This window comes from Equus asinus, chromosome 7 (assembly GCF_041296235.1).
Source record: "Equus asinus isolate D_3611 breed Donkey chromosome 7, EquAss-T2T_v2, whole genome shotgun sequence".
Classification (NCBI taxonomy): domain Eukaryota; kingdom Metazoa; phylum Chordata; class Mammalia; order Perissodactyla; family Equidae; genus Equus; species Equus asinus.
This window is the reverse complement of record NC_091796.1, coordinates 47,866,744-47,891,535: the sequence shown is the minus strand read 5'-3', so window position 1 is coordinate 47,891,535 and position 24,792 is coordinate 47,866,744. Positions and strand designations below refer to the sequence as shown.

General features: G+C 41.5%; 1 protein-coding gene across 3 annotated transcripts in view; it reads left to right on the top strand.

The window, feature by feature from the left end:
• Positions 1-21,923, top strand: part of HRH4 (histamine receptor H4) — a 41,917-nt gene extending 19,994 nt beyond the window's left edge. For 2 of the 3 annotated variants that reach the window (XR_011504494.1, XR_011504493.1), the window contains exons 2-5: positions 3,153-3,316; positions 7,656-13,310; positions 14,783-18,162; positions 21,696-21,923. Coding sequence is in view for 1 of the 3 variants with exons in the window: in XM_014828400.3 (XP_014683886.1) it covers positions 3,153-3,316; positions 21,696-21,761 (230 nt within the window). In the remaining 2 variants the exon portion in view is untranslated. The remainder of the gene's footprint in view (positions 1-3,152; positions 3,317-7,655; positions 13,311-14,782; positions 18,163-21,695) is intronic. The other variant, XM_014828400.3, reaches the window with a different exon arrangement.
• The last annotated feature ends 2,869 nt before the right edge of the window (positions 21,924-24,792 follow it).

Genomic DNA, 24,792 nt, shown 5'->3' with positions numbered 1-24,792 from the left:
GCAGGCTGGGGTGGGCAAGTCGCCTAGGGTCTCACAGGGCACTTCTCACCCTCATTCCTTTCCTTCTCTCCTCCCCTTGTTCCTTCACCTCTTTTTTTTGTTCTTCACCACCTTTTAATATAGTCTGCTTTCTCTCACTTTTTACCCCCATTGATCAGTCATGCTAAAGGCTGCCTCCTAGTTTTACTCATCAAGTCCACTTGATCCAGAAGCATGATTCCAGAGTGGAAGTTGTAGAAACTTAGGCGTGAAAGTATCCTAGAAATATTTCAAACTCACGATTTTTGAAACTCCTTTGGAATGAGCCACAAACATTTCCACCATGCAACAAGACAGAAGAACTGAGCATGATGTTTGTACTAAAATGTCACGTAGAACACAAGGTGACAGCAGGGTTTCATTAAAACCAAAGGAATAGGGGCCAACCTCACGACCTAGTGGTTAAGTTTGGCCTGCTCTGCTTTGACAGCCCAGGTTCCTGGGTTTGGATCCCAGGTGCAGACCTACACCACTCATCAGCCATGCTGTGGTGGTGACCCACATGCAAAATAGAGGAAGACTGGCAAGATGTTAGCCCAGGGCTGATCTTCCTCAAGCAAAAACAAGGGGAGGATTGGCAACACATCAGGGCCAGCCTTCCTCAGCAAAAAAGAAAAATAAAAAGGAATAGACTAGAGCCGGTTTTAAGCTAACTGCTATTTCAAGCAGCTCTTAAGATTTTGAAAACACCCTTCAGGAAGTAGGTAGAAAAGATGATTTTACTCACTTCCCTCCCTTTAACCTTTAAGTCAGTGCTGTTTGTAATGCAAACAATTACTGGCATCACACTCTTGTTTCTCATTCTGTGGAGAAAATGAGCGTGTGTGTGGAAAAATACGTTGGGAACACTGGAAGCCACAACTCTTGGCCAAAATATAATAAACGTCTCTATTCATAAGATACTTTGATTGACCTCAGGCAAACCTCATGGCCTATTTTATACTGTGGGTGTGTGCCCATGCACACACGCACACACCTTTGAGATGGAAGACACCATAAAGAAGCTTAGTTATTATTAAAAATAAAGTTGAAACATAAAACAAGCAGGGAGTTTGAACTGCACGTAAGAACGGACTACATCATTGCGATGGTGATTTGCCTCTCGTGTTTGTCTGTGAGCCTTGGTACAAAGGGCTGCATTCACTTTCACTAGTCCTGAAACCGCATCATTATATCCTTATGTCATAGGGTGTGGGGAGGGCACAGGGTTCCCTTCTTCCTTCCTTTCTCTTTCTTTTACCTTCACTGTTGTTCTTCATGAGAGACTAACTTAGTTCTCATATGAAAAATGGGAATTCCTGCCAAGTGCCTGATAAAATATGAAGATACTCAAGAAAATAAGATTTCAGTTAAGCTTCCGCTTAGTAGATTATGTTCCCAATGAGTAGTGCCACCTGTCTGAAATATCAATGCAATTAAAAACCCCTGCAAAGCTAAAGGAGAGGAGCCCAGTGTAGTCATTTTTCACAGGTATGCAGTTTCTCTGCTGAGTTGAATCACTTATGTATTTGTTCATTTAGTGAAGGGTAGCGGTTAAAGTCAGGGGTTCTGAAGTCACATTGCCTGGTTTCAAATCTAATCTTTCACCAACTAGCTGAGTGGACATTGGGCTAATTATCTCTCTTTCTCTCTCTCTTTTTTTTTTTGCTGAGGAAGATTTTCCCTGACATAACATCGTGCCAGTCTTCCTCTACTTTTTAGGATGTGGGCCACCAGCACAGCATGACTGCTGAGAGCAGTGTAGGACCATGCCTGGGAACCGAACCTGGGCCTGAAGTGGAACAAGCTGAACTTAACCACTAGGCCACTGTGGCTGGCCCTAATTATGTCTCTTTTTTGAGCTTCAGCTTCTTTATCTGCTCACTTAGCATAATCCCCATCTCACAAAGTTTCTATGAGGCTAAATGAGATGATATATGTAACACATTATACAATTGAGTATAATGTGTATAATTGTGGCCAGCCCTGGTAGCCTAGTAGTTAAGATTTGCTACTCTCAGCTGCCACAGCCAAGAGTTCATTTCTGGTCAGGGAACCACACCACCCATCTGTCAGCTGTCATACTGTGGCAGCTGTGTGTTGTTGTGATGCTGAAAGAAATGCCACTGGTATTTCAAATGTAAGCAGGGTCACGCATAGTGTAAAGGTTTCAGTGGAGCTTCCAGACTAAGACAGACCAAGAAGGACCTGGTCACCCACTTCTGAAAAAATTCGCCATGAAAACCCTATGAACAGCAGTGGAGCATTATCTGCTGGAAGGTGAGAAGATGGCCCAAAAGACTGGGTAGGGTTCTGCTCTGCTGTACACAGGGTCGCTAGGAATCAGAATCCATCAACAGCACTAACAACAAATATGTAACACACATAGCACAACACCTAGCATATGGTAACCACACAATACATATTAGCTGTTATGAATTCATTTAAGTTAAATGTGCAAGTCATTGGTCAACTCTAGATGTTGTGAGAAATACAAAGATTGGCTTACAATGTGGTCCCAATCCTTGGGAGAAACAAGTTAAAAGATGATGAAGATATAAAGTAGAATGTATTTGTACGTGAGAGAGGGAGAGAGGAGTAAAGTGCCAGGAGAGTGCAGATGACAGAGGAGGAGTCACTTCTGCCAAAGAATTCCAAGAAATATGACAAGGAAGTCATTCTTTGAGCTGAGTGAAAAATGAGAAGGCAGTAAATAGACTTATCTGTAGAAAAGGGGAGGACATTCTGGGGAAGAAAGAATGATGTTGGCAAAGGCAAAGAGCTGTGAAAAATGTGGGATGTGTTTAGGGGAAGGGTGACCCATCCTATCTGGGTGGATCGAGAATATAAAGATGGTCTGTGTGTATATGGTTGGAAATACAGGTTGAGACTTGAACTTAATTTGGAAAGTAATGAGGAGCCATTGAAGGTACTCTGTTCATGACAGCTGTTATAAAATGGTATTTAAAGAGTGTGTAGAGAATCTTTCCCGAGTTTTTTGATGAAATACCATGAATTTCTAAATTATAATCAAGCCATTTTTGGTCAATTCAGATACATCATTGTGTTGTGTACCTATGCCTCTTTGTATTCATTGATATGTTTTTTTTTACCCTTATTTTTTCGCTGTACAGGTATGATCTCCATTCCTTTGTACATCCCTTACACGATGTTTGATTGGAAGTTTGGAACTAAAATCTGTGCATTTTGGCTCATTATTGACTATCTTTTGTGTACAGCATCTGTATATAACATTGTACTCATCAGCTATGATCGATACCAGTCAGTCTCGAATGCTGTAAGTCAAAACATTCATTTATCTTCCTTAGAAGATTGTATCCTTGTAAATTTTGCATCTCCAAGCAAACTTTTTTTTAAGTATGTTTTGTTTTCTTGACAAACAAACCTTAGAGGAACCTGATTATCTTTTTGTTATCAGACACAAAGTTCTCATTGGCCCTTAGTGAACATTTTCTGTGTGTAATTTGGATGAGTCATTCCCATATGTACCACTAAAATGGAAATACAAGCTGAGCTGTCAGAAATGGTACACTGAGTCCACAGTAGGTCAGATATGCACAAGGTTCACAGGAGGTTTATCAGTTCTGCTCCTTAGACAAATTGAGACATGATGATTTTCCTCAGGATGGAACTTGGTGGGCAAGTAGGAGGAAAGGCTCCCAGACTTTGAATGTCGTGAGAAAATCAATTTTGAACGGTCACAGGAAAAGACAGTATATAGGGAAGCTACAGGTTATACAGTGGGACCAACCAGAAAGATCAAGTCCTGGTCTGAGTTTAGGACCCACGCAAGAAAGTCTGAACTTACCTTGGAGTAGCCTCTTGACAAGTTAGTGACAATTCTTAAGCGAGCTAAAGTTTTCAGCATTAGAACAAAAGAGAAAACAAGATTGAGGTAAGAAAGGACAAGGGTAAAAGCGGGCCCTAGAAATGTGGGGCCGTGATCTGAAATGGTTGAGACCTAGATGGGAAACTCCCCCACTTCTGAGTCCCAGGGACGCCCATCTTTGGGGAATGACTGCGTGACAGGGCTTTTGCTAAGTGCTGGGATACAGAAATGGATCAGCAGAGTCTCTATTTTTGAGGAACATCATAGTCTAATGTGGAGAGAGATCCCTACACACAGAGGTCCAGTACAATGGACTAAGTGATGTGCTGGAGTTGTTGAGAGGACAGTGGCAGCTCTGGCCTGGGAGGGCTGTGCTGCCTGGAGGCGGACAGGATTGGGAAGATGGATTAGCTAAGGCAAGGAGAAACAGCTGTAACAGAGATGCCAAAATGCCGAGGCTCAAACAAGGTAGAAGTTTATTTTTCTCTCACAGGACAGTCCAGGAAAGATGGAACGCTCTGCTCCAGGGACTGAGGCTAACGGGGTGGCTCTGCATCCTCCAGGCCAGAGATCAGCCAACTTTTACTATAAAGGGCTAGATAGTAAATATTTTTGGCTTTGCAGGAAACTACAGTCTCTATTGTAACTGCTTAAATCTGCTGTTATAGCACAAAACCAGTCATAGATAATATGTTAAAAAAAAGCAGGACTTCACTGTGTTCCAATAACACTTTATTTGTCCAGCCACGTGGGCCACATTTGTTCCATGGACAGTAGTTTGCTGACCTTTGTTCTAGGTCGTTATTCTCCTCTGCAAGGTCAAAGTCAGATTGTTATCACTCCAGGTTCTAGAGAGGAAGTGCAAAGGACAGAAGTTCAGGGCAAAGGATTTTCTTTTAACCAAGAAGTGCAGAATCACACAATGATTCCCACCCACGTTTTATTGGCGAAGTTTAGTCACTTGGTCCCACCTTGCTGTGAGGGAAGCTGGGAAACATGGTCTCTAGCTGAGCTACCATGCAGCCAGGAAGAAGGGGAGAAGGGATGTGGCGGGACAGCCAGCCATCTCCACCATGTGGTATTGGGTACTTCTCTGGCATCTGAGGCCACTGCAGTTTGTACTGGACAAACTACGGAGAGAGTAGAGATCAGTTTGGATTAGCAGTTCAGAGGCTTATAATCTCTTGTTTTTCAAACTGGAGGTTTTGACCCATTATCGAATCACGAAATCAGTTTAGTGGTTTGTGACTAGTCACTTTTTTTTTTCATGAAAAAATATGGAAAGGAGCAGAATAGAACAGAGCCAAAAAATTAGAGTATCAAACATCACAATACCTTGCACATAATAAAGGTAAGTATTGTTTTATGAATACTTTTGTCCATATACTTCTTTATGATCTAAAAAGTATTTCTTACTTTAGGTCACAGTCAAAATATTTGAAAGACGCTTCACTAATTCAGAATATTTCCCAGTTTTACTTAAAAATTTTCCTTTCTTTCTGGGTTAATATTTCTTTTTAATCTTCTCTGGATGTCCCTAGGGCTTCATTCACTGAATGTCCAAGCTCTTGCATCTACCTGAGGTTTGTGGGAAGGTAAGAGAGAGCCTCCCCAGGTAGAAGAAGTGCTTAGAAGTTACAGAAAGATGAGCAGTGATGTCCAGAGAGAAAATGGGTGGGATTATTGCCTGGTCTCGCCCTGAGGAATTTCCCTCTGCAAAGACCTTATTTGCAAATGAGGTCACATTCATAGGTACTCTGTATTATGACTTCAACATGTCTTTTTGGGGGATACAATTCTACCCACAAAAAAGGCATTTAGAATGGCTCTGCGATCCCATCTCATTAACACCAGCAAGTTCCTGCACCTGCTCTGCTTCACAAAAGAAACTAGACTGAAGAATGTTTGGGTATCTTATTGGGGCATGGAAGGAAGTAGGGTAATAGGATGGACATGTTCTGTAGTGGGTGGGAACTGGGCCACAGATTGATTCAACGAGGCCACTCCAACTGGTCTGGATGCAAGCAATGTTTGAGCTTTCTATCTGTTAAAAATGCTATGCAGAGAAGAAGAGATTAGCATCATCTCAATTCCCTTGCATGTTCATCATCCCATTTGACCTTATGCATAATAGAAAAGAGATCACTTTCCAGCATATTGCATCATATCATTACAAAGGCTGAACAGAGCAATTAAAAAACTAAATGCAGTTTCATGACCATCTGGGTATTGTTACCATCTTCATAATCATTAGATTTAGTGCAAGAGATGTATTAATTAGTGGCGTGAGAAGTAGAAGGCAAAAAAGCATATTGTATAGGGGAGCTTTTGGTCAGCACCATGTGCATTTTAGCTTAGCCTCAGAAATACCAGTAGTTTTGGAAAAAAAAAACCCCACTTCCTTGGAGTTTTAAAATTAACTTAGTTTTTTTAAAAACCAACTTCCTTCTTACCTCTAGCCATTTGGAGAGCCCTTCCCATGATGTACAACCCATCACAGAAAGACAGTGCTGGATAACGTTACGCCCTTTTAATAAAAATGAGAAAATGTTGTAGAAAAAGACTTAAAAACTCACAGAGAAAATAGTACATGAGAGATGGTGGAAAGCGAGGCATGTTCCAATTTCATGGATAGACCATTTCCTTTCAAAAAAATCAGAGAAACATGGAACATTTGAGCTAGAAGAAATCTTGCTGATCAAAAAGAGGTTCAGAGAGGTTGCCTGTTCCAGGTCCCCTTAAAAAATTCTTAGTTCATACCTTCATCCTGCATACAGCCTGGTTAGTCTTGGGCATCTTTAGATTTCTTATAGAAGATATTCCTAAAGATTTCAGGATCTCTCAAATATCATGGGTTGTGTGATCTAAGAGCAATCTTCGGTCATAGAATCTTCTTTTGCCTTATAGAAGACTATCCTTAGGACCAAGTGGAGCTAGAACATTCTCTGCCCTTACAAAAAGACTGTGGCATTCACCACAGCCATGTCTCTCAAAGTGGCTGGATTTGCACCATTTTTGTCTGGTAGAAACATTTGTAGAAAGAAAGGATTTGGTAATGCTCAATAGCACTGTAGTCTTTCTCCATAGTTGGTTTAAACTTCTTTCTTTTTGTGTTTCATCTTTTGGGAATAATGTAAGTGTTCTTCTTTCTCTTTTTGACCTCACCTTGAAGTCTCAGCATAAACGGCAGAGTAGATTCTTCCTGAAAATTGGAATCAGAAAAGCCAGTGGCTTTAAAACTTTTTTGACTGTGACTAGAGTGAGAAATGAATTTTACACTGTGATTCAGTACTCACATTTCTTTTTCTCTATGTATATCGATATTCCCAAAGCAAAAGTTTCGTCAAACAATATATACCCTTATGATGTGTGATGCATTCTGACATTGACTATTCCATTTCGTTAGAAAAAAAATGCTGCTCATGACCCACCAGCAGACTGAGAAACACTGTGAAAATGTGCACCCAGTTTCAGTTGTTTCACGGTTCAGATTAGCATCTGTGGTCTAGGAAAAATTGCTTTCGTATTTTAGATAGTGACCTTGACATTTTCTATAGGGTCAGAGGTTTAACTTTGAAGGTTACAGTCTTCCCCTTGAAAGCCACTAAGAAAGTCTACATCTTGGCCCAGGCTCCACTGAAATTGAACCCTCTGTCCTGGCCCACATCATGTTACCCAGGCCCAGTTAAAGTCCCCACCTCTTGCATATCCTTGAAACTCCTGCAGGCTTATGGTTTGTGCAATCAACATACGTTCATTATATCGAAATTTATTTGATCTCTTTTAGATATCTTACAGAACTCAACACACTGGGATCTTGAAGATTGTGGCCCAGATGGTGGCCGTCTGGGTGTTGGCCTTCTTAGTGCATGGCCCAGTAATTCTAGTTTCAGAGTCTTGGAAGGAGAAGGAGAAAGGTTGTGAACCTGGATTCTTTTCACAATGGTATATCCTTGTCATCACATCATTCTTGGAATTCTTGGTTCCGGTCTTCTCAGTGGCTTATTTCAACATGTATATTTACTGGAGACTATGGAAGCGTGGCAATCTCAGCAGGGGACCAAGCCACCCTGGAATCGCTTCTTCTGTCTCTTCCAGTAACTGTGGATGCTCATGCAAGTGTAGACTGTTTTCAAGCACATCTCTTCCTGAAGTGAAGGAAGCAGGGGAAGCAGCGGCACCCCTTCATTCCAAGAAACAGGGAAGGAAGAACAGTCTCTTCTTTTCTTTAAGAACCCAGAATAGTAATATAATTGCTTCCAAAATGGGTTCCCTCTCCCCGTCAGATTCCCTAGTTCTTCGCCAAAAGGAACAGCTTGAACTGCTCAAAGCCAGGAAATTAGCCAAGTCACTGGCCATTCTCTTAGCTGTTTTTGTGGTTTGCTGGGCTCCTTATTCTCTGTTCACAATTGTTCATTCAACTTACCCCTCAGATCAGCGTCCTGAAACAATTTGGTACGAAATCGCATTTTGGCTTCAGTGGTTCAATTCCTTTGTCAATCCTTTTTTGTATCCATTATGTCACAAGAGTTTTCAGAGGGCTTTCTTGAAAATATTTTGTAGGAAAAAGCAACCCATATCATCATACAATCAGTCAATGTCCTCTCAAAGATAATTTTATTTCTTACATAAATTTTAGTCTTAATCTCAACAAAATGAATTTGATCGGGCTTTCATCTTGTACATTCCATTCTACCAAAAAAGTTCATAAAATCATAACACTTGAAAACTTAAAAAAAGAGGAACCTGAAAGTCAATGGAAAATTATTCCAGTGCATAATAACAGTATAATTATAAATTGACAATATAACATTTTTATAAACTCATAGCCACAAAAGCACTGCATTTTCCTTCATCATCACCTCTTCCTTCCTCCTCCTGTAGATCTTGATATAACAATGATTGTGAAAGTCAAAAGTTTTTGTTTTCTTTCTATATTCAGTGTTTGCTACAGTCTTAAGTGAATTTTCCTTTTTATTTTATAGTGATGAAAACTTGTCAAGTTTTAAAATCATTCCCTAAAGTACACAATAGAAAAAGAGCTATATTACCCTCTTTTCTGGGGGTGGACAACTCTGTTATGATCAATGGGCAGGTGAGTTGGGGTTTGAGCTGGCAGGAGCAGGGAGTGAGGGTGCTCAGGAGGAAGAGTGGAGTGTACTTCCGGACTCTATGTTCTTGATCCCAGAAGAGAAGGAAGTGTGGGATGGTGGAGGAAAGAGCAGGTCACCGAGGTCTCAGAGTTCCTCAGTGAAGTCATCTCCGAGGCCCAGCAATCTAGGGACAGGCAACTGTCACCAGTGGGTTTCCCTATTTCTTCCTGCCCCCTTCTCCCAACTTCCACATCAGCTCAAACTCCTCTGTGAGAAAATATGGAAGAAAGAGAAAGGCTAAGAAATGGTGAAAGGACTGTATGATTAAACCTGATGTACCTGGTAGAACAGTCACAGAACTAGTAGCTGTCAATAATTATTAATAAAATATTGCTGTATTTATGTGATGTCTCTAACTCGTGTGTGTAGCATTTTACACTTCAGCACTCAGAGTGATTCTTTATTCTGAAGTTAGAATAGGTTATACCTTACTGACAAGTCACATTTTATTAGTGTTACGGCATTTTATTCTTTTTGTCATTATTAATTTTTTTTCCTCCAGTGTTCTTTGCCTGTCTTTGTCATAACATCTCATTTTGGCCTCCTAGTTAATTTCATTTCTCCTATAAGGTTTTATTGGTGTTTCTTCTACATAGTTTAGTCATTTTCATGTTTCTTAGGCCTTTTAAACCTTTGGTTAATTCCAAACACTAAAATATGAAAGTCTTTTAAGTATAAGTGCTTAGAAATGCACAGAAATTTTATATACTCTTATCCCTTACATTAAGTTCAAAATAGGAAATACATGTTAAACATTCAATAGTAATTTGAAAAATTTGAGAATTAAACCCTCATAAATGCAGAAGTTTTTGTAAAGTGGTTACTTGTCAGCTGTTGGCTTTGAAATTTATAAATTAGTTGTGAATTTCCTCTGATCCCTGGAGCTTTGAATGATCTTTGAATGGAGTGGCCCCATGAAAACTGTTCCCAATTGAACCTCGCAGGAAACACACCTAAATATTCATATGTATTTTCTAAAATACAGAAAATGCAGTACATATTGTATTTTATTCAATCTAAGATGTTGTCAGTGTAAGACATACCGTATTTCATTTACCACTATAAAAGAGAAAATGCTGCAGATTGTCTCTGACAGAATGCGTAATAAATCTCATTGATGGTAAGTTCCGTTCTTGTTTCAGAGGTGTTGAAAAATGAGCAATGTGTGTCTTAGAAGTGATGAAATATGATACACGTATGATAAATGAACAGAACAGGGCTAATCCTCTATGGAATGAGAGTTTGCATAAATAAATACTTTTGATTGTACATTCATATGTTCATTAAACAAATGTTTATTTAGAGTTCATCATGTATTAGCTACTTAATGTAAAGATGTCTGTGCACCTTGCCAATAAGATTTAGATTCCCTGGGCAGGAATTTTACTTTGGGGTTCTCTTAGTACAACGCACCCATAGGTGCTCAGTAGACACTTATTGAAAAAGCATGCATTAGGCATTTTCCTTAAAAATGGAATGGAAATCCTAGTTTTTAAATACAAGTCTTTTAAATGTGCACTGGAGGAGCTTTAAAATATGTTTTTTGTTATAATAAAAATAATATGTACTTATCATAAAAAGAAAAGATAATAACAAAACAATTCCTAAACCTAAGAAGCAGCCATAATGATTAGTTTGGTGTAGATGTTTCTAGAGAAAAAAATAATATAATCCCATTTTCTGGGAATTCATTTTTGTATATCTAAACTTCTTGAGATACCCTCATATGAATCCTTTCAAAAAATGAAAGCTCCTGTTCCAGTATGAGTAATTACCATCCCTCTGCCCCAAATATACCTGGTGTATAAATACTTACTAAATTTTAAATAAAAAATATTTAATTTTAAATTAAATATTTTAAATAAATATTTTTAAAAATTGTAAATACTTATTAGCTCATCTTAAACCGAAACCCAACTCCACTGACGTAGTTGGAAGAACGTCCCTAAGAATGTTGATTCCTAAGTGTTGGCTTCAGTTGGCCTGTACAGAAATTGATTGGAGAAGAGTGAAGACAGATTTAGGGATATAAATGCTGATTATGAACACGTTAGGCATGGTCTTTTTAGGAGTCATGAAGGCTTTAAAAATAAATAACTGAGCAATCACAATAACTCAGCAGTGGGTCAGCCCTATAGCTGGTGAGTTCACTATAAATTTCATAACAGAGATTCAAAGCTGGTGGCTCATGGATGTTTCTGGTCTATAAGATGAGCTGATTTTGTTGTTATTATTTACAAATTGGGGAATTTAACATTAAATTGAGATTTTCAGGTTTTTAAAAGAGATTGGAAGATCCAGCAACATGGAGCCCACATTCCCTCAAGAAAACAGTTTGTTGAATCTGAGTCTAGCTGCGTCTTGTAGACAGGGAGCTAGCCTTTCGTCCTCCACAGTTCCACTTTCCTTCATTTAGTCACTTTCCTTCACCTGTCTGTTCCCTTTAGGCATCCGAATTGCAACCCCTGCTCCATATGCAAAAAGAAAAAGTGTTCATGAAACCATTCTAATGAGTATCCCGGAAAGTACAAACAATGCCTTTTCTGTGGGAAATTTTATGCTCAGGAGGCAATTTCAGTTAGGATTCCTTTGGTTACAAGTGACAGAAACACGATTTGAACCACCTGGGCAAAATGACCGTGTTAATTCCATTACCAAAGTGCGTAGAGACCATGATGGGAAATGCCCCAGGGATGACTGAAGGCAGAGACTTTGTGACAACTTTATTTTATACTGTGACAAGGCTGGGATGACAGATGCTCTCATCCTTTCTGATCAGATATGAAAAGGGCCTCTCCTAGTAACAGTGAGAAAAAAAATCCTGGAAAAGATCAATCGAATGCCCAATCAGTAGCTTGTGTGGCTATCCTGGGACCAATCCCTACAGGAGAGATTGGATACTTGTGCCCACCTGGGTCAGTTCCCCTTCAGACTGGTCTCTGTGGCAGGGAGGCAGGATCAACCCCATTTGAACCGTGTGACCAGAAGAGGGAGGAACAGTTTCTTCAAATGAAACAAGGTACAGTTACCAGAAGAAGGGGGTAGAGATAATAAATATCTACTCCAAGGGGTGTTCAAAAATTGGGGACATCATGAAGATCTAATTATCTTCCTCATGCATTGTGTAAGACCGCCCAAATGGCCACATTTCTTCCCCCTTCCTTTGCAATATGACTTTGTAGTTCTCATCAAGAGGGATGTGCTTTGGTCAATAAACTGCTGCCAATAGGCCGCAAGGGTGACACCATGTCAGTGTCCAGCCTAGGTCTCAAGAGGCCCATGCACATCTGTTCTCTCTCTTAGAAACTTGCTCAGCTGCCAGGTGAACATGCCCAGCCTCGCCTGCTGGAGGATGAGAGAGCACCTGGAGCAGAATGGAGCTGTGAGAGCTGAGCCTGTGTTAGAGCAGCCAGCTTCTATCTGACTCAGCAGCTGACTGGAGACGCATGGGCAAATACAGGCTAAGCAAGGCCGGCTGAAAGAGACCTAGCACGGTGCAAACCAGAATAACCACTCAGCCCACCCAGAGACTTCTGAGTGATGCTAGGACTCTGCATTTTGGGAGTGGTTTGTTATTCAGCAACAGCTAACTGACATGGCAAGCGCCTACCCTCCTGCGTGTCAAACTGCCTCTGAAAGTTGAGGACAAGAGAGACAGAGATATTTACAGCACTGGTTCTTTTGTGGGAGCTGAGACAAAAGATATAAACAGTACTATGCAATTGGACAGACTTTTTTTTTAAGGTCACGGCTACTTCTCTGCAGGAACATAGTCGTTGCAGAATGACTTAGTAGCAAGGACGATTGATTTTGAAGTATCACAAGCTACACAACATAACAATAGTAGGATAGATGCACCCATGAGGGTAAAGCTGCACTGTGGGGATGGGAGAGAAAGGGCAGCCCAGGTGACAACAGGCTGTTCTGGGGCTCTGTGCATCTCTCTCTTAATTGCCTCCTTCGGTCTCTTCAAGTTTCCATCTTAAGTCAGATACTGAAACCTAAGGACTGACTATGCACTTTGTATTAAATGGTCTTTTTTGGTTGCTTTTCTTCTTGCTCGTACCTATAGTCATTTCCTAATATGCTTAAACTTCTGCTAGGGAATGAGAGGAGAAGGGAGAGGACTTCAAATAGAACCAGCCACTTTGATCCACGATGTAAAATGATTAGTGGAAGAAGCGGAAGTTACCTCGCATTTCAGATTTCAATACTGACTTTCTCTGCTCTCTTGCCAACGGTCAAAAAGAGTTCACCATAAAAGAAAATATCCTGCGAGAAAAGTTCAGGTAACTGGTAGTGAACCAGAAGCTAATCCGCTGGGGTTTTATCAGAGCCTAACTGACCTGGGGGAAGGGAAATACCCAACCCCCTTCCACTCCAGCCATCCTGACCCAAGTAAGTGGGGAAAACCAGAAACACTTGTGAAGTTCAGAGGCAGGGGCTCACTGAAAGACTGAGATCTAATCACGGGACTAGTGGATGCTTCCCCTCCCCCACACTTACCACCACACGGCTAAAGATATATTTACAGCAGTTCCTTCTATGCAGTACACCATGTCCAGCTATCCAGAAAAAAATCCCAAGGCATACCAAAAGGCAAAAAACACATTTGAAGAGACAGAGCAAGCATCGGAAGCAGACATGGCAGGGATGTTGGAATTATCGGACTGGGAATTTAAAACAACTATGAGGAATATGCTAAGAGCTCTGATGGGTAAAGCAGAGATCACTCAAAAACAGATGCGCAATGTAAGCAGAGAAATGGAAATCCTAAGAAAAGTTTAGGTGACTGCTGAAAAATTTTTCTGATGTTCACCCTTACCTAAAATTTTTAACACTCAAGATAAAGACGCTTTTTCCTCCATAGAAAGGCACTTACCAGTTCCTTCTTAGAAACTGGAAGGCGAGTGGTTTAAAACGATAACTCCATCCTTCCTGTGCTCTTGCCCTGATCTAGGGCATCTGCATCATGGCTGAGGTGGCGGTTAGGCAACTGGTCAGATGTTCTGCCTTTACTGGCTTCCCATTTCTGGAATCCATCTGTTTTGAGTTCAGTCTTTATTTTTGGGTTTTGCTCCTCTGGCTTCACGTGGTTCAGGCTGGGCTAAAGGTCTTAATTATTACTGAGCTAAGAACAGCTCTCAAGAGGCTGCAAACGCCCTGGTGTGGAGCGGGACACCACGGTCTACTCCCCAGAATTCTTCAGCCTCTAGGCGTTCACGAGGACCAAGAAAAGGATGGTCTGGAGTCTGGAGGCCATACTGCTCTCCACTGTTCTCGGGACTCAGGAAAATGTCTGTGGCTTTGAGATGATAGCTCCATACCATGCAGTGGGTACTACGGTCCAGGTAAGGCACAGTCCTTGCCTTTAAGGAGTTATATATCATCTAGCTTGAAATCAGAAGGGACATGCACCCAAATGTGCGCTGCAGGGAAGTGCCACAGCATGATGAATTGTTTCTTTTATAGTGACGTGTGTAGAGATGCACGAGAGGGCAGCGTGCCTACAGCTGTACTGCTGCAGAACTGCCCTGCTCAGCTCGCTCTCTCTCTTCCAGCATCCCAGTCCTTCCATGGCAAAGCTGTGAGCTGTTCTCCTGGACTAGTATAGACAAGACTTTGACTGGAGAAGGCTGGACTAGGACTCGCGTGGATAATAATAATGTAGAAACTTACGTATGGTGCCAGACAGGATTAGTTACCTTATTCCTTAGAACATCCGTATAAAACAGACACCGTTGTTATTCTTATTCCACAGATGAGGAAACTAAAGAGTAAAGAGAGTAGATGAAGGTAGTGGTACAGAAGTGCTAACGAAGCCAGAACTTGAACTCCAGGAGGCTGAAAGCAGAGTCCAGAAGCATAAGTCCCGTCTTACACTGCCTCTCAGCACTTCTGAGGTCTCCGCTCACTTCTTCTTCCGCACAGGGAAGGTAATGAGTCAGAGCTTTTAGAAGGGGATGATTGCAAGTGAACTAAACAAAATCCCCGAGTCAAATCAAATCACAACAAGACAAATCCAAATCAACAAAACCCAAGTTCAAGAATCTTTTTTTCCTCCTTCACAACAGCAGTCTCTATTTTCTCCACCAGATGGCAGTAATTCCACATAGTTTTTCCCCTTTTTCATTTCTGCTTGAGCAGCCACTAAATAAATAAATGGGTAATATTGTTTTGTGTTACAATTTAAAGAAATCTGATAACAGCCCTCTCACTTGTCAATATTTTATATTGAATTAAACTCAAAATCAGTTAAGGCTACATAAACTCTAAAAAGAAACAAAACAATGACTTCTCCCCTACTAGAAGGTAAGGCTGCCCCAAGGTGCTCACAGACGGGCACGTGTGTGCACATACGTAGAGCCACACACATCCACCTCCTCACACACATCCACCCACATCCACACACACACACTCACAAACACACTCACATCCACACACCCACAGCAACCCATACACACGTCCGCACACCCACACACATCTACTCTCCCCACATCCACACAGAGACACACGCAATCAGCACACACAGACACAAACATTCCAAGGAGAGGAACACCTTCTGAAGGAATCTCTTAAAAATCCTTTAAGACTATAAGGAAAGTATAAAAGTTTTCCTGTGCCTATTTCATTAGTGTCATTTACTAGTCTTTCCTTTGTAAAAATATTACAAATTATTGACTTTAAAAACATTACTGCAATTTCAGGACCTCCAAAATCTAGAAGAATCTTTCTTCTCTGAAATTCGCTGAAAAAGGGTAATTCTCTTCTTATTTTACACCCTCACAAACCTACGCCCATCTTTCCTGAACCATTATTTGTTTATTTATTAAAGATTGGCACCTGAGCTGACAACTGTTGCTAATCTTTTTTTTCCTCTCCAAAGCCCCCCAGTACATAGTTGTATATTCTAGTTGTGAGTGCCTCTGGTTGTGCCATGTGGGATGCTGTCTTAGCATGGCCTGATGAGCCGTGCCATGTCCGTGCCCAGGATCCGAACCGGCAAAACCCTGGGCCGAGGAAGCAGAGTGCATGAACTTAGTGCTCGAACTTAACCACTCGGCCAGTGGCCCGCCCCTAAACCATTATTTTATTGGCATTTCTTTTCCATCTATTCTACATTTCTTGATGATCCCCCAAAGTAGCTGCCTATATCTCACTGTCAGAGCCGTATGCCAAAATATCCACAACTTTAACAGTCAGAGGCAGCTGTAAACTCATAATCCTCTAACTTCAAATATCTTCACAAAAACAGAATTTTCATTTTCTCCGTTTAAGAAAGCACCACCTACTGGCTAAATTTGGTATTGCTTCTCAGTTTTAGTAAATGCCCCACCCCGAAAGAGGCTTATATTGTTAGGATGTGAAAAGAAAAATTATTTTAATCACAAAATAATTTTTAATTTCATATTACACCATGTGCCATGAGTTTAAGCCACATTTAAAATCTTTTATCTTGCCAAAATTTTTTCTTATCAATTGGGCATCCCTTTCCCCCCAAATTTTGCTCTTAGGAGACTATGTATGTCTTTTACATGCAATTGTATCCATATTATAATGGATGTTAACAGGGGAAAATATGTACATTTTGGTGAAAATTTCTCCATGGTCAACTTTTCAGGAATAAATCTGTTTCGTAATGTGGGCATTATTTGTGATTCACAAGATAAAGCTATTTCTGAAAATCTCAGATGTTAAGAAAAAGCTAAGTGTTGGCAGTGATGATAGGCTTTGTATATTTATACAAAATTTTGACTAAGAAGAGACCCAGATACTGTTGATGCCAATAAAACTTTCATTCCATTTCTACCAATCAATATCTGTTTCATTTATTAAAATCCTGTGAAGTTCCACAACTTAGGAAAGAGAAATTTATTTTGGAGAAGAAAAGCTGGGAAGAAAGAGAAGAGAGAGGTGTATATTTATCTTCCTGGTTTATATTTGATCTCCTCTGCAGAAAGGAATGAGGACCAAAAGTTGATAGAATTATTTTACTTGACTCCTTTCCAAGGGGTGATCCCAGAAGTTGATAAAACATTTCAAGAGAGACTGTGTGATTCTCTTGGCATCACAGAGCTGCCTTGGTGACCAGATGTCAAAATGCGACACAGAGCTAGGGAGGAAGTCATTTCCCTCCTCCCCGCGAGGAACCCAGCGCTGTTCTGAGAACCCGGTCTGGCATGCTGGCCGCACCTGAGGCAGGGCACCATCTGGAGTCCAGTATGGCCACAGGATTCTCCTGACGGGCCCTGGCAGCGCCGGGCCTTCCCCACGCAGGGGGCTTCATGTGTGGTGGACAAGGACAAAGGAGAGCCACTGCCAGAGACAGGAAAGAGGGCGGCTGCCTCACGCTGACTGCAGCTCACAGACTGGTTTGTGGGCATGTGTGAGGGCATCTCTTTGGGGGCTGTCAGAAACGAGAGGACAGGTAGGAAAAGGCCAGGGTCTGGAAATCAGACAAATGTGGGCTTAATCTATCATAATTTTTAACAAAGTTAAATGTCTCTTTCTCTGAATATATATTACGATGAAATTACATATATAAAAATTATGATGTATGCATATGTATGTGTATATACATACAGATCTGTGTTTAAACTAGTCAAAGGCTAATGAGGTCTGGGATATTTGGGCAAATCTACCAGCATAACCAGCAGCTTCAGTGGTAGCCCTCGTGACCACGTAGAGTGGGAGAGGGTGTAATTTGGAGAGTTACTTTATCTGGAGAAAAGGGACAGGGCATGGAACCCAGTCGAGCTTCTATATTCCAAATGCATCCCAGACCTGGGGGTAAGGAGAGAGATGAACATGGGGAGGGGAGGCCGAGGAGAAATTTTTCAAACTCATGCCTGTAGCTTAACTGTTTCCTTCTAGAAGTTACTCGGGCATTGATCAGGATTAACGCGGGACTTGGCTCCTTCTTTCTGAAAAGCGCACATCAGTTTTCACAATAGCAAGTCAGACGTCTAAAGCCATGGAAGAACAGAGACAGGAAATGAAAGGTGATAAAACCAGAGAGCCGGGCGCCGCTATTCTCTGCACATCTGCGCGGCGTCTCCGCACAGGCCGACTTCAATGGAAGCTCTGTGCCTGCGGAACCGCCCGGGGACCTGGCCTCCTCACCCCTCAGCACATTTTGAGGTGGGCAACACCAGCTTTTGAATCAGGAAGCAATTTTAAAATCAGCCATGTTTTGATCCTGCAGGCCGGTTTCATCTGGTTAATAAGCTATGTTTTCCAGGCTCTACCCATTTTCTTCCTCTGGGCTGCTCCTTCCCCAAACCCACCCTCCAAGGCTCTGCAAACAGGACCCTCTTTTCCCTTGTGACGGAGCCCAGAAATAGGATTCGGGGCAGCCCTGCCCAGAAGGACTGGCCCAGGCCGGCCTGACCTTGCCAGGAGGAATTCCTCTCTGCAGCTTGAATTTCCTTCCTGTCTACCTTCGGGCTTTTACTGCTGGCAACGCTCCCCTTTGACCACCCTGAATAAATCTTCTCTGCATCCCTGACAGCTGCTGATTTGGCTTCTTTCTTATTTTTTTTTAATTGAAAGTAAACCTTCAAAGCGGCCCAGCCACCTGAGAAGCTCTGCTGAGCGCTGCAGCTGGGCCTGCGGACCTCAGACAGAAGCGCCGCCTTTTACCCTGTCCACCTCCTGCCCCGGGGTGGGGGGCGGGGAATCGCGGGGCTTTGTGGGCGGCCAGGGTCACTCAGCTTTCAATTTAGCTTTTGCATTAGAAGAAGGGAATCTGGACGTGGGTAAGGGGGTTGTGGGGAGATTTTGAAAGTGGCTGTGCAACCAGAGAGAGAGGTGTGGAGAGGGAGGTGTGAGCGTGCAGGCAGATGCAAGTTCAACTTACTTGTAACAGACAGCATTCTGGGGTGTCTTTGTGCTGTCTGGTTAGACTACTGGGTGTACTTTGCAGAAAGAAATTAATTTTAAAAAAGCATATTCACATTTAACAATCGGTTTGTAATCCCATGCAGGAAGCAACAATGCATGGGATGGCACAGAATTAGGAGTCAAGATTCCTAGATTTTGTTCTAGGCTTTTCTCCTTTGTTATTTAGTCATTTGAAGCTGGTCACTTCAGGTTTCTGTATCTTCCCCCAACACATTTTTTTATTATAGATATTTAAAAATATTCAGAAAGGTTGAAAAAACAAGATAACAAATACCTTTATACCTACTACCTAGATTCAACAATGGTTATTTTCCCCATTTTTATCCTTATCTTTACACATATGCATTCTCCCTTTCCCCCCCTAATATTTGCTGAACCATTGGAAAGTAAATTACAGACGTCATGACGCTTTACAGCTAAATTCTCCAGCATGCATTTCCTAATAAGGATGTAACCACAATACAACTATCACACTTGAGAAAACTTAAAATAATTCCCAAATAATAGTTAATATTCAGTCCATATTAAAACTTCTCCAATTGACTCCAAACTATCTTTTATACCTAGTTTTTGTTTTGAACCAGGAACCATTTAAAATTCACTCATAAATTTGGTTAGGTTCTTTTAGTCTCTGGCTCTCTCTTCTCTCATTGAGGTAAAACCTACATATAAGGTGCACAAATCTTAAATGTATACCTCGATGAACTTTTAAAAAATAGACTATTTTTTTGAGCAGTTTTAGACCTTGAAGAATATTTATGAAGTATAGCCCTATGTAACCACTAACCAGATTGATAAATAGAATGTTTCCATCAAACCCAAAGGTTTCCTCATAGCCTCTCCTGGTCAATATCTCCACCTCCCCATCCCCAGAAGGGGTGAGAGTGTGGAACAGATGGAATGCTCAGATCTTTTGGCTGGGAAAGTAAATTGGTTCAACCGCTTAGGAAAATTGTTTGTCAGTATCTAATAAATTTCAACATATACTGATTCTATGACCCAGCAATTCCATTCCCCAGTATATATTCAAGAGAAATCATTGAACATGCCACTAAAAGACCTGTGCAAGAATGCTCATAGCAGCTTTATTCATAATTTCTCCAAATTGGAAATGTTCCAAATGTCCCTCAACAATAAAATGGATAAATAAATTGTGGTGTATTTATACAAAGGAGTACTACACAGCAGTAAAAAGGAACGTAATACTGAATCGTGTAATAGCTTTGCTGAATCTCAGACATTATCTTGAGCAAAACAAGCTTCATACAAAGAGAGAACATACTATATGAATCCTTGTAGATAAAGGTCAAAAATAGGCAAAAATCATCTATTGTGAGAGCAGTTGTTAGTCTCCTTTAATTAACAATCCCCCCTTTTTTTCATACCATTTTCTTTTTCAAGAGACTAGGTGAGTTTTTTTGTAAAATGTCTCACATTCTGGATTTGTCTGATCATTTCCTCATTTAACTTGATCCTTCGCAACTGAAGATCCATGAGAGAGTTGAGCTGTAATGTCCAAAGGCAGCCATTTTATCTAATGAGTTAACTTCTAGCCCACACATCTAGAATGGTACTAGTTATTTTCCATTCTTGGGGTAATTGAGTAAATTATTACTCAACTTGTTTTCTGTGATCTGTGGTTCAGTTGAGGAACGCCAGTTGAGAAAGGCTTACTGAAAGTTAGGTCTTAATGCTGACAAGAGTCAAGTTAAACATTTTTGAGAAGCATATCTTACAGATGGTACTGTGTACTTCCTACTGTATCACACTAAGGGGCGTTTAATGTCAGGTTGTTCCACTATTAGCGATGTGGATGTGGAGTTTGGTTAAGACAGTGACGGCCAGGTCTGTCCATTGTAAAGGATGTTTTCCCAAGTCTCTATGGCTTAACAACCTCATTTGTCAACATGAAGCACTCACAGGTCAGTATCTCCCACTTGATGGAATAGTTTCCTTCCTGTAAATTTGGCTGCAAGGTAAAATTGTTCATAGCAAAATGGTTATTTCACCTACAGAGTATCACTCTAAAATGGGAGCTTCGTTCTATGAAAAACACATCTTAACTCTAGTAGAACATTTCTAATCTTTGAGATTTTTAAGGTAATATAAAATGAATTCTCTTCCTACTTGAGATAATTTGATAAACGTGAAATTTTTGGTATTAAAATTGCTTCAATTTTGGATGCATTATACTGCATTTATATGCATTTTGTTGGTGATAAATATTATGGGAGGTAGTGTTTAAATCATTGGCAGAAACTAAATTAAGGATTTCATGTATATACCTAGATCTTAGACCTGGAACAGATGTGTTTCAAAGCATTTTGTAGTTTAAAAAATTACTATTAAGGATTCACTTCTGTACTCTAACTTAAAGAAGGAAAAGTGGTTTAAGCATGATTATACACTGGCTTCATGGGAAAAAAATAATTTCAAGTGACCTAGATGGATTTTGGTTCAATAATCATCACACCAATCCAGAATAAGTTGGTGGAGAAAGCCAAGGGTCAAGTCTCACTTACTAGCTGAGTATCCATGGCCAACCCACTTTAGGCCTTGACATCTTTGTGGTAACTTAAAGATGGCTGCAAACTGGTTGATGTTCCTCCCTTCGAAAGGCTGAGTTGATGTCATCTCCCTTTGCATATGGTAGGTTGTGTAACTGCTTTGACCAATAGAATACAGTTTAAGCAATGTTGTGCCAGTTTCTGGACCCAAGCCTTAAGAGACTGGGAGCTAACACTTACTGTCTTTCCACTTTTGGAACCTAGCCCCATGTTGTAGGAAGCCCGAGGAGCCCATGTAGAGAAGAACCCGTAGCTGACATCCCCGACTGAACTGCCAGCACCAACTTGCAAGCCATGTGAGAGAACTATTCTTGGAAGTGGATCCTCTGGTCCTCATGGAGGAACTCAAAGTGATGCTGCACGGAGCAGAGATGGCCATCCCCTCCAAGCACTGCCCATAATTGCAGATTGATGAGTAAAATAAATGAGTGTTCTTCCTAAGCTGCTAGGTTTTGGTGTCGTTTGTCCTTAAACAAAGATAACCACAACAATCCTCACTTGCAATATGGTGATAAACCCACTTGCCTTCTATACACAGAGAGGGTCAAACAGGATAAGGTATACAAAAGTGTGCAAACTATAAAGCAATTGTATGCCAATGTAAGGTGATAGTCTCTGAAATAACCAATAGAATGGGAGGATTCTGTAAATATTACTGATGTGAAGTTGCGCATTATTCTCATTTCTACTCATCCCACCTCCTGAAGTTAGAAACAGTACCAGTTACTTTTTTATTTTATTGTGGTAAAATATACATTACATACAATGTACCATTTTATCCATTTTTAAGTGTACAGTTCAGTGACATTAAGTACATTCTCATTGTTGTGCAACCATCACCACCATCCATCTTCAGAATTCCAGTTACTTTTGATAACAGGAAATATACCTCCTTACAAGTATAATATTCTAGTCTAAATTTGAAGTGAAGCTAAATCATCTTAGCGCTGTATCTGAAGATGACAATTTAAGAAACGAGTCCATGTGCTGGAAAGATAGGTTTCTGGAGAAAGTGTAAAGAATGGCAGCCCACAATGTGCAACGGAGCCCGAGGATGCTCTCTCCCTTCCCAGAGCCTGTTCCATTCCCGTAGAACTTCCATCAGTCATTAGTCAGCCTGGGGAAGGGGGGATATTTAGAGAGAAATGAGCGCTTATTAAAAAGGGCCAAGAGAGCAAGTTTTCAAAGCTAGAACATTCCAACGAAACCGTTTTATATATAAGCAGGCCCTCTGGAGTTAGCACACATACCTGCACCTGGACCCCACCTGGACATAATTAGTTTCCCTGTGCTCAGAGCCGAGAAAACACCAAAGAAAATGATGTCAAAAAACTGAGCAATCTGTCGTGATCTGTGCTGTGCGATTAAAGCAGCGTGCTTTCTGTAAGAATTATGTAACACAGATGACATGGTATGTAGATAGCCAGCACTGGAAAACCATCTGGTAGTGTTTGACTTCACAACTGTTATGTCTGTCCTTGAACCGTCCATATATTTCGGGATGGAGGTCAGAGGAAGGAAAGATGAAATGCTCTTGATAGATCTGTACGATCTTTTACCTACTTGCAATTACAGTGTTCTGGGCAGGACTTTTAATTGTGAGTGAGCAGAATCCTCAGTGCTTGAAGACCACAATATAAAGTAGACAAAGACCAGGTGGACCAATAAATCACAGTGGCACGTGCAGGGCTGGAGAATAGTTAGTACACCAAGAAACAAATGGGAAAACGTATTCCATCGCCTTATATGAGCCGTCCCCTGACTCTCTCCTCCTGAGCCCTAAATGCCCAAGGTGGCACCATTTCCTCTGCATTGTGTCTGTCTGATCAGACTGCACAGCATCTTCCTCTGGCACGAGCGGGCACATTGAAACTAAGCCAGCGTTCCCCTCTCCAGATGATTTCAACATTGATTAAATCATCGCTTGTTGACCAACCACGGCTTGCCTTCAGTCCTACCTTCTTGGAGGTCACATAGGAATAACTAGAAGTAATTTAGGAGTGAATCAAGAGAGAGATATTCACAGCCAACACTAAGGGTGGAACAATGGTTAGAGTCACTGAGGTCAGGCAGAGTGGACCAGGGGCGTTTCAGATTGAGCTGTCCACACTGTGAAGCCCTCCCCACCCCCTCACCTCCACCAGAGCATTCACCACAGTGATTGTTTCCTGTCCATCCCTGTGGACTGCATTCCTTAAGGGCTAAAGTTCAGATTCCAGCAACATTTAATGGGTGCCTGCTAATTCCCGGACAGCCAGCCAAGTGCTGCCACAGGTCCTCCTTCACAGCCCTGGGAGGTGACTTCATCCCTGTTTCAGAAATGAGGAGAGTAGGTACCAGAAAGAACACATACTTGGCACAAGGCCAAATTATGAGCCAGGCCATCAGGTGAGTGTGATTTATTGAAGGCACGCTCTGTGGGAAACTGAAGGGAGCGAGGGAATCAAGAGAGGGACCTGAAAGAGCAGAGTGAAGTGAGGTCTCAGGTCAAATCTAGCCTTGGCCTGCTGAGGGTGGAGGGCTGGGGAGAGGTCTTCCAGAGCCTAAATCTGACTGAGAAGTTGTCCCACTGAGGTTAGGGAGTGGGCTTTTTACCCTAGAATCAGTCGTTAGCAAAGGAGGAGGGTCTGTGGGTAGTGGGTGGTGTCACCCTCCGGGCCCTTAGGCCAATACAGCTGCTGTCAGCCAGGGCTTCAGAGAAGGCCACAGGTGGGGGCCCTGACCAAGGGAAACTGGGAAGGCCGCCTTGCAGCCAGTAAGTGCGGGAGCCCCTACAAACCCATGTGTTCTGGCTTCACTCCTCACTTCCTCAGCCCACACCACCCACCCAAGTCTCATTTGTCTTGCTGTCTTTGCCAGATCTTGCCTCTCCCAGCGCCTGTCACAGTAACTAACCTAGCCAATCCTTGTTTGTTCAAGAAATTAGTGGAGAAAGAATAAGTAAGTGATAAATAAAGGTGAAAATTGTGATAGTTTAGAAGAAAGGAGTGAATTCTGACAGGAGGAAAGGTGAGGTGTCAGGGATGGCTCACAGAAGAGGTGCATTTGAAAGCTGAGTAGGTGGGGCATGGGCGAAAGGGAACTTCAAGCTGGAGAAAGGCAGATGGGCGTGAAAGGGGATGATGCATTTGAGAGAGAATGAATAAACCCCGAGGCTTGGTTTCAGATATTTGGAAGGATATGTTGATAGATGGGCCTGTAGATATTATTTGGGTCAGATCATTGAAAAATTCAACAGTATACTAAGGGGTTAAAAGTTCATTCTTTTAAAAAATATGGTTTCATTTTATTCTTATGCTCT